General features: G+C 21.9%; 4 protein-coding genes across 4 annotated transcripts; 3 read left to right on the top strand and 1 right to left on the bottom strand. All coding sequences in view use genetic code 6, as the record gives it.

The window, feature by feature from the left end:
* Positions 1–637: 637 nt before the first annotated feature.
* Positions 638–4044, bottom strand: TTHERM_00766530 (serine/threonine protein phosphatase 2A regulatory subunit A, putative; the record flags this gene model as incomplete). The annotated part of the gene is made up of 13 exons (XM_001025413.3): positions 638–727; positions 778–921; positions 999–1140; positions 1200–1273; positions 1324–1598; positions 1653–1776; positions 1839–1922; positions 1979–2071; positions 2134–2274; positions 2338–2404; positions 2915–3096; positions 3444–3595; positions 3873–4044. The coding sequence occupies 13 exons, from the start codon at positions 4042–4044 to the stop codon at positions 638–640; spliced, it is 1740 nt and encodes a 579-aa protein (XP_001025413.2).
* An 889-nt stretch (positions 4045–4933) lies between these two features.
* On the top strand, positions 4934–6010 carry TTHERM_00766520 (transmembrane protein; the record flags this gene model as incomplete). Its single annotated transcript, XM_001025412.3, has 6 exons — positions 4934–5235; positions 5290–5367; positions 5439–5526; positions 5646–5659; positions 5752–5868; positions 5932–6010. 6 exons carry the CDS (start codon positions 4934–4936, stop codon positions 6008–6010), a joined length of 678 nt encoding a protein of 225 aa, XP_001025412.2.
* A 167-nt stretch (positions 6011–6177) lies between these two features.
* On the top strand, positions 6178–7671 carry TTHERM_00766510 (hypothetical protein; the record flags this gene model as incomplete). Its single annotated transcript, XM_001025411.2, has 3 exons — positions 6178–6983; positions 7076–7171; positions 7233–7671. Exons 1-3 carry the CDS (start codon positions 6298–6300, stop codon positions 7669–7671), a joined length of 1221 nt encoding a protein of 406 aa, XP_001025411.2. The 5' UTR covers positions 6178–6297.
* Positions 7672–8446: 775 nt separating this feature from the next.
* On the top strand, positions 8447–9606 carry TTHERM_00766500 (ribosome-recycling factor; the record flags this gene model as incomplete). The annotated part of the gene is made up of 4 exons (XM_001025410.2): positions 8447–8737; positions 8940–9116; positions 9210–9386; positions 9469–9606. 4 exons carry the CDS (start codon positions 8447–8449, stop codon positions 9604–9606), a joined length of 783 nt encoding a protein of 260 aa, XP_001025410.2.
* Between the last annotated feature and the right edge of the window lie 838 nt (positions 9607–10444).

Below are 10444 nucleotides of genomic sequence, written 5' to 3'. Positions count from 1 at the left end.
CCCAACCCCAACCCCAACCCCAACCCCCAACCCCAACAAATTAAAATTTTAAATTAAAAAATGATACTTTAACTAAACAGAAAAAAATAAATTTTAAATTATTTGATTAATACTTAAAATATTAGATAAAAGATTATTTTAATTAGATAATTAAGTATTTATAATTCTTTCTTAATTAAATTAATATTTATTCCTATTGTAGAAGCAAAAGATGTTGAAAAAAGCTGATTAAAAATTGGATTAACCTTTTAAACTATTTATTTTAAAAATTAAATAAAATTTAAATATGATTGATTGCTTATTTTTTTTGTCTTTACTACTTAGTTAAATAATATTAAAAAGAATAATTAAAAAAGCAATTTGAATGTTTAGGCAGTTAATTATCAAAAGCATTTTAATTTGAAAGCTCTTTTTTTCATACATAATAAATTGTAGCACTTAATACATATACAGACATAGAAAATATAAAATTATTTAAAAAATTTCATTTACAATAATCTTCATAATTTACAGATCTAATAATTTATAACAACACTTTTCTTTTTCTTATTTTTAAATGAAAGAAAGAAAGAGAGAGAGGAAAGTATTAACCAAAAAAAAGTAATATATGCTTGTTTCAGAAACTTGCTTAAAGACATCACATAGAGTCTATTGCTTATTTTGCATAGAATTTAACATCTGAATCACTGTCTTCACATAAAGTATTTAAAACAGTTTTCAATTATTCCTAGTTGTATAAAAAATAATTAATTTTGATTCTTTTATTTAAAAATGTACTTTTTCTTTAACAAAAGGTAATATGGCTTTAAATGCTTTGGAGACGTTAAATCTAATATTTGCAACAGGATCTTTGCTCAAGGTTGTTAAAAGTGGAACAATAGTCTTACTTAAATATTCAGGGGAGAGAGTTTTAGCTATTTACTATTATTTAATTTTAGATGACGTTAATATATATAAAATCGAGCTATTTAATTTATATTAATTAAAGAATTAATTACTATTATCAAAAACAAAACAGTCTCACGATGAAGATAGTTTGGAGAATTAACTATATTTAAAATTTTAGACATAATATTCTTTTCAGCCCATGAAGATCCCAAATATTAAACTAAAACTTTGACACACTATACAGCTGCCTCTCTTTTTTATAAATTAAATTATAAGAATATGATCAAAAAATTGAATTAATCTTAATATACCTAACTCCAAAAACTTTATCTGATAACCATTCCATTAAAATCTTTAAAATTTTATCATTCAAAAATTCTTATCCCTTATTTAAAAATAATATTATTAAAACATTTTCAAAATAATATTTTTTACTATTTCTTTGGCGAAGAAGGAAATAATTTCAATTGAAGAAGACCTTATTCTCCAGTTTTTATCTTGAGCCAACTCTGTTAAAGCAGGAACAATTTATTAGGAAAGACTTTCAATACCTAACACGCTAGTAATTTGGTTTAAGGATTTGAAGAGACTGATTCTTACATCACTGTCAGTATCAGAAAGCAACTGAACAAATACTGGAAGAATTAATTCAGTAGTATTTTTCTTTCCAAGGAATTGGCTCAAACCCATGAAGCTTGAAGATAATGAAGCTATTCATAAATATTTTTATAAAATATATATTATTGAATACATTTAAGAATTACTTCTGACATAATTTTAAGGATCGCTAGAGAGCTTTTTTACTATTGGGATAAGGTCCCTAATTATTTCATCTTATTCCATATTAAAACCAGCGACATCTAACTTGGAAGCTGCAATTGCTCTAAGCTATTATTTAAATTTTAATTAACAATTAGATTTTACTGTCGCATGTTTTCATATAATTTTACTTCAGGTTCAGCATCATCCAAAAAACCTAGATATATTTTTGTGAAATTTTTTTTGAATTCAGACTTTCCGATAGCTTTGCTGACCTATAAAAATTGTTATATATTTAAAAAAAGAAAACACTTTCAAAAAGAAATTTTACATCAGCCAATTTTTCACAAAAATAATACTTAATTCTCCAAGAAACATCAGTTGAGAGAGCTTACAAAAATTGTAAAAGTTAACTATAGTATTTCTAATAATTTAAATATGAAAATATTTTTTATTTTTTTGCATTCAATAAAAAAGTGAGTGTACTTTGTCTGTATCTTTAATAATGAATGCAACAACTGCATCAACTATGTAAAGACGTACTAAGTCTTATTCATCCTTGATTAAGGTGTTTATTATCTAAATTACAACTTATTCATTTTTACCAGCACCAGATTTAACAAAATCCTAGTTTATTTTACAATAAAATAATTTTTTAGTTGAATATTGATATTTAAAAAATAATTTTACCTTTAAATTTATAGAAGCTTATTTTCTAACATATGGGACATCATCCTAAGCGAATTTTAAATAGTAACTATTTTATAATAAAGATTATATATTTATTTACTTACAAAAACTCTCTCACTATTTATATATGTTAAATTTCTTTTTATTATTTAAACAGTTTTGGCAGCAAAAAAAATAATTAATGTTAGTTAATAAACAGGAGAAGAAATTAATTTAAAAAAAAAAACGAAAAATAAATTAGTATTGAAAATTTTATTGCATTTTTATTTTAATTTTTGATAAATAAATAAATCAATTAATCAATCTAATCAAGCACTCGCTTTAATTTTCAATACCAATTATTATTTGATTGATTAATAGATAGTTTATTCGTTTAATGTAGACGAAACAATAATAAATTAAAATTAGTATTCATTGATTCATTAGTTCATTCATTAACTCAATTAAATAAATAAACCCTACTTTATGAAATGCTCTCTTACACTAAAATTCATTTTTTTAAATCTTAAATCTGCAAAATATTAAATTACTGCATAGTTTAACAAAATATTTTTAGAAATATGATCAATTAAATTACTTATTCATTTCTTATTAGAATTAAGGTGATGATTTTTCATAAAACGAAGGAATTATTGCACTCAATGGCCCTTTGGTTAGGTAATAGCCTGACTCGTTTAGTCTTTTTGATAAATTTATGAGCATTTCTTCGTTTTTCTTAACGTCTATTAGCTAAATTAACTTTTTCAAGGACTAGGCTGCCTATAAATAATATTTTAATTATATTTTAAAGTATTCATAACCCTTCTAAAATATTTTTGTGTTTCAAAAATTTTCATTAAATCAAATCAAGCTAGTTTAAAAATTCTTAAATAAATAAATTTAAAATAATTCTGCAATAGCTAGCGCTAACATGCAAGCTAATATCTCATCAGCTTCAGTTGGGTATAGCGATTAATAAAATTGATGACTTTTATAACTTTAAATTACATTATTAGTACTACTTAACTTTGTACATCATAAATTATTAATTGATTAATAAATGAATGCTGATTGCGCTAAACAAAATAAAGAGGAGTTAGTTAAATTTCAAGAAGCAAATTTAATACCTTATCACGAACACTCGATTCATCAGCTTTGCATAAAGCTTCCATAGGTGAAAATAAAATTACAGCATGTTAATTACCTCCAATAAAATCTAAAAAATTAGAAAGACTCTCAACAAGAGCTGCTAATATTTCATCTTCATCGTCCATTAATTCTAAAGTTTTATTGAAGCAATATAAAAAAGCGATAACTAAAAAATAAAGTTCTCAAGTAATTAGATCTTGTATGTAAAAAAATGCTTTTAAACTAAAAAAATTTAAAACTAAAATGTTTCAAGAATTTTTGATGAAAACTCAAAAAACATTAAACGATTGCACTTCCTTATGTGGATAAAATTCTTCAAATAAAGCTTTTAGTAAGTATGTTAAGAAATAGATAAATTTGTTTTAAAATCATGGGTTTTAGGGAAAGTTATATTTTCAATTTTCTACCATTCAAGAAAGGAATCAACTCTAGACGAGTGCGCTCTGGTCCTAATGCGTTTGCTATAACGTGAAGATTTTAAACTGAATTTAATCTTTTCCTTATGTCTTCGTTCTTCAAATCATCTATAAGCTGATTGAAGGCTAAACCTGTCTTGTTTTCCACTACTTTCTTTGACATTTATTTTAATTTATTTTAATTATCTTTCTTATTTTATCAGTTTAATTTGCTTGCTGCTGCTTCTTTATCTTGACTTAATCTATCTTGCAATTAAAAATTGACAGTGAATTGTATTTTATTTTTTATTTTTCAAAGAATTATTTAGATTTTTAATTATTATCATCATTCTCTCTATGCATTTTTTAATAACTATCAATTTACCATTTCATTCATAGTTAATGCCTATTCATCTTATTTTTTTAATTAGTTTAATGGATTATTAAATTAACTCACTCATTGGTTTAACTCATAAAACCCATTTTCAGAAATCAATCTTTCAAAACCATCTTTAATAATTTCAGTTTTTACAAATCGCTTAACAAAACTTATTTATTGTGTGTGCTTGAAAAAATGTAAAAATGAATTATACTTATTCATCCATCCATAATAAAACAGTTTTAAAATATATAAAGATGTATATTTAAAAATAAATTTATTTAATTACACTTTTACATCCAATAATAAATTCAAAAAAATTTTATTTGATTTTTAAAATTTTCTAAATAAAATAAGACTATTATTTAAATTCAGTATTTAAACAGCTTTAAATTTATAGCAATACGCTAAAATCGAATAAGATTTATAACAATATTTGAAATTTTAAAATCATTTTTTGTTAATTTGTTCTTTAAAAATACAAAATGTCATTTGAATATTTTAAGATGTGGTAAATTTAAATAAACTAATAAACAAAAGACTAATTTATTCTAAAATGTTGAAAGAAGTAAGTACTTTGGATAGAATTTCTCTAATAATACAATCTTAAAATTTTTTAAATTATTTATTATTTATTTTTATAGAATAGAATTTTTTTTTAAGTTATTGAAAATATAAAAGATTTTTTAAATAAATGTATGAAGTAAATTCAGATAAATTTTAAACAAATTTATATGATAATATCTAATAGAAATTTAGAATAAATACAAGTATGCAAAAAGTTATTGATTAAAAGCAATTCAATCCTGTTTATTAGGATGAAAACTCTAACAATCATCAAGAAGAGAGTGCAGTTTAAATAGAAAATTTAAATATTAGCATGAATGAGGATAAAATTAGTCCAGAAAACGATAGATTCCCATATTGTATTGTTTGGACTGCATTACCTTTTATAACATGGATCATTCCTATTATTGGACACACAGGAATAGCACTGTATTTTTATCTATAAAAGTTTTATTAAATTTATTACAATAATAAAACATTTAGATCTAATGGAGTGATTCATGATTTCGCAGGCCCTTACTATATATCAGTTGATAACTTTGCATTTGGAAAACCATTAAAGTAAGATTAAAAATGGCAAAAATTAGTGTCTAAAAAATTAACAATATTATAAAAAATAAAAAAAATAATAGGTATGTGAAGATAAAGCATGACAATATTACTAAAGAAAAATATGATAACGCGATTATTAAGGCAGATAACAAATTTTGCTAAATGATGGTAACATATTAAATAGAATTTGTTAATATTTAAAATACTCCAGCTTTAAAAATTATTCATACTTACATATAAACATGCAAATATATATTATATTTAATTAAATATTTTTTATAAATTAGCATAATCTCTTTTGGTATTGATTTTATTTGAAAATTCTAGCTTTAGCTTTATGAATTAATTATAAATTGCACCATGTTTTTCTTAAATTAATAATTGTTTAATTAGTAACAACTGCCATAGTCATGTTGCAGATGCATTGAATAATATGGGTTACTTAGGTAAAACTAATTGGAATATGGTCTCTGTTTGGTTTATTTGTCTTTGGTCTAGTTAATATGTTAGGTTTGTTCTTAATTTATATTTTTTTTTTCCTTATTTCTTTTTTAAATAATTATTTAAAAATAGTTGGTGGAAACTTATCCAAACTTACCTTCCTTTAACAATCATTCTCCTCGTTGCTTCCCTTTTAGGATTCTTCAGCTGAATTCAAACATTATTGTTATTATTAAATATAAATTGAATGTATTGTTTATACTACCATTTGTTTTGGTTATGGTTATTGTTTAATAATAAATGTGTAATAAATAATAAAGATAAGATTTACTTGAATTAATATCTACTTTCAATTAAAAAACTTAAATTTTATAATCAACTCTATTTATTTTTTAGAATATTGATTGCTTCATAAAAGCAAACTATCAAACAGTTAGTTTAAAATAAAATAATTACAAAGGTATTAATTAGAAAATAAGTAGTAGAATTGTGGTGTCAATGATTTAAAATAAAGAGATCCCCCAATAAAAATCATTGGAAATGGAAAGCTAATCTAGCCGATTAGGATTTTAGCAAGATAATTAAAAATAATAAAATCAAAATATTGAAATGCATGAACTTAAGCATAAATAAAAACTAATGAAAAAGCTTAAAAAAATGAACGATGAAGAAAAGTTGTAGTATTTTGAAGATGATAATAAGGAAGTATTTCAGCTTATTGATTAGATGCATTTAGCTAATTTAGACTAGATTGTATTTGAGTCAACAACTAACTTTAGAGAATTTATGAAGAATCTACAAAATCATAGTCTTAAACTTAAAGATAGGACTGAGTAAATAAGATAATATATAGAAGAGTTACACTTAGATTATGAAAAGGTTGAAGATGATCCTACCAGCAAACCTAAAATAGAAAAAGAGTATCAAACATCCCAGATAATAGAAGTAGCTGGAGAATTACCTAAGCTTATAAAAAAAGTTGTTAAAAATTCTGATATGAATCTATCTAAAATTAAATAGCTTCTATAAACATAAAATAAATTAGTTGACTCCTTATAAAACAGTATTAGAGAAATAGTCTCTAAAATTAATCCTTATGAGCTAGGTATTTTAAATGTTAAAGGTAAACAACCTTTAGAAGAGCTATTTGAGCTTCTTTTTGAAATACTATATAGTGAGCCAAAGTAAATGAATTTTTTAATTATTTTAACAAAGGCATTTGAAATTTATAAATATTTATTAAAAAGATGAAGTAAAAATATACTTTTAAAAAAAGAGAAAAGTTTTAATGGAAGGAATTCAAATACACAGCACTTCTAAGTGAAGATGGGTCAGCTGATTTTCTTTATCGCTTAGCCAATTTTGACATGAAGTATATTGAAACTTTTTTAAAATAAATAAATATATAATTAATTAATTATTTCCTTTAATAGATAGCTAAACCAAGCATAATTGGATAATATTAAAAAAAATAAAGATAGTAATGAATTAAGAAGTTATCTTGAAGACCCAAAAATAGGAGAGCTATTGATAGAAATAGCTGATTGGCTGGAGTTTATATATCATGGTCACTTTTTAGTTAATGAATTACATGAAATAGAGGAGCTTTATTTAGAAGCAAAATAAACTGTAGAGGAGCAAGAAAGAAAATAAAGAAACTAAATTGCAATTGAATAACTTAAGTAGCAAAGAATATAAGAAATATAAACTCAATAGCAATTTACTGATTTTATATCAAATATGGTTATTTAAATTTAATAAAATTATTAAAAAACTTAAGAAAAGCTTAGAATTCATTAAAAAAATTAATAAGATATAATTAATGCTATTTCTAATTAAAATTAATAAAAGTAAGCATCTAAACACATTTGAAAAACTATCAAATAATAATAAAATTTAATATTGAGATATTTATTAATGCATTACATCCTCAAAAAATATATTAGTATTTACTGTTTATATCAGATAAAATAAATTCTACTCAAAAATAAAAAAATTTAAAACTTCAATATTTGATTTGTTGATTTTAGATACTTACTTATTTTTCTACTCTTTTTTAATTAAAATTTCATATAGAAACTATGTATTTTAGTTTACTTATTTATCTATTATTTAAAATAATTTATGCTATTTCTTTAAAATTCTTGCTCTAAAACATTAAGAATGTAAATGAGTATTTTATATTAGATATTAATATTAAATTTTAACCATTATTTAATTCAACTAAAAAAATAAAAAATATGGAAAAATTTTTTTAATTAAATAAAAATTATAATTTATTTTATCAATTTAATAATTTAATGAAATTGCTAATTTTAAAAAATTAAATTTTGATTAATGAAGACTTTTATACATTTTATTTTTTGCAAAGAAAGTTGATTAATTCATAATAACTATTAAAAAATGGTATTTTATCTTAATTATTGATTAGCTTAATTCTTAAAAATAAAAAGATCTACTTATAGAATACTTCTATAATAAATTTATAATAAAATGTACTTACTATGAATAGAAAATTTTAATTATACTTTAAATAGACCTTATTTAAAATAAAAATTTATCTATTAAATATATCCTTTTCAAATCAGTCATTTAATAATTTAATAAATATTTAATAAAATAAAAATTCTTTTAAGCAAAGTTAGAAATGAACAAACTAGTAGAAGCAAGTAAAGGAATGCTAAAAAGTAGAGCTCTTGCATTCTTTAAAAATGGCTTGATAAATTAAAGAAGACAGAACTTTTTTGTTTTGTAGAAGATTAACAAACAATAAAACTTTTTAAGCATAGCTCAATTTGATTTTTCTACAAAAGTTGGCAAGAAAAAATAAGAAAAGATTGAAAAGCAAAAAGAAAAGGAAACTAGAGAAACTCCTTAAGGCACTATTGATTTAACTCCTGTTGAAGAAACCATGAAGGCATAATTAGATCATACTAAAGTATGAACAACTTCATATTTTTTTAAGAATTTGTTATTATAAAATAAAATTTTAATTTAATGCTATTAGCAGACATACTTATTATAAATATTTTAACTCAAAGAAAATTTGCCGTTTTTATTGTTAGATACATAAATAGCTTATTTATTAATCTATTATTATATATTTTTCAATTAAGTTTATTAAATATATTATAAATAAGGCTGAATTAGCTAAACTTAAAACTGGTAGACTGACTCCAGATATGTTCGAAAAGTTATCTGTTGTTGCTTATGGCGAAAAAACTCCTTTAACTGAGCTATGTTAAATAGTATCTAAGGCTGTTACTACAGTTTAATTAAATATCTATGATGATGCCTTAGTAGGTGCTATTCACAAAGTAAGTTAAATATTTCTTACTTTGAATAAATAATGAATGAATTAATATAGTTATAAATACTTGTTTATTAACTTTAAAATAATATTAATCAAGATTTTAGAAAATTCTGATTTGAATCTCTAATTGAAGAGAGAAGGCAAAATAATAACCTGCACAATGGTAGGAGGAAATACCAAGGAAATTAAAGATGCAACTATTAAAGCTGCTAAGAGTGTTGTTGATAAAGCTAAAAATTTACTCAGAAAACACCGTTAAACTGGTCAGGATATGGTAAGTTATTGAAAATATATTATTTAAATGGGATTTTGTATTAAAAATTAAAAATTTTTTAACTAAATAAATAAATAAATAGATCAAGGGATATAAGAAATTCGAAAGCGAGGATTTCATTAAAGAAGCTGAAAAAGAAGTTGATAATATTCACAATAAATTCGTTGCTGAATTAGATAATTTATTGAAAATCAAAGAAAAAGAAATTATTTCTTCTTGATTTGTACAAATTAACAAAAACATTTATTTAATTTATTAATAAGAAATCTTTAAAAAAATTAGATTAAAATTATTACACTAAATTTGTTTTAGATAGTATTTATTTTAATAAATTATTAAATAAATTCAATTTTATAATAATAAGATTGTATAAAATTAATTAGTTATTTCAAATTTTTATCAAATCAATGGATAAGAAGTAAAGTTTATTAATTATTTTAAACTTTTTTTTTAGAAAAAATAAATAAATAAATAAAATTTATCTGCTGCTTTGAATATGAATTGCATAATTATGTTGCAAATATGTTTACAGTTTGACTTCAAAAATAAATTTTTAATAGAAATATTTGTTTGGTTTTTTATGCTACTTAGAGAGAGCTAGCTTTCTGTCTATTTTCATATTTTAGAGTCTTAAAAAGTTGCGTTAAAAATAACAAAGAACCCTTGTCTGTTCGAAGCTAATTATGAAATAGGTATTTAAGCTACTAATTCTTTAAGTTTGTATAATTTTGTAATTTATTTGTCATTTTTTAATTCAAACAAAAAACTGAAAAATAAAAATAGAAATGTTAAGGCTAACAATTTATAATCGATAACAGGAATTATTTGAAAAATAGTAAGGGTTTATTTGTTAGTTAGTTTGTTTGTTTGTTTGTTTGCTTTCTCAGTGTTTATTTAATTTTAATCATCAAACAGAAAAAAATTGGATAAGAAAATAAAGAAAACTATATAAAAAAATTTAAGAAATTAAAAAGAAAAATAAGAAAATAACTTAGAAGTTAGCAATTAAAATCAAATAATAAACAACAGCAAACTTTTTTAAAGAAAATTATTTAAAA

The sequence above is a fragment of the Tetrahymena thermophila genome (genome assembly GCF_000189635.1).
Source record: "Tetrahymena thermophila SB210 genomic scaffold scf_8254284, whole genome shotgun sequence".
In the NCBI taxonomy this organism is placed as follows: Eukaryota; Ciliophora; class Oligohymenophorea; order Hymenostomatida; family Tetrahymenidae; genus Tetrahymena; species Tetrahymena thermophila.
This window is presented reverse-complemented; position numbering and strand designations above follow the sequence as displayed.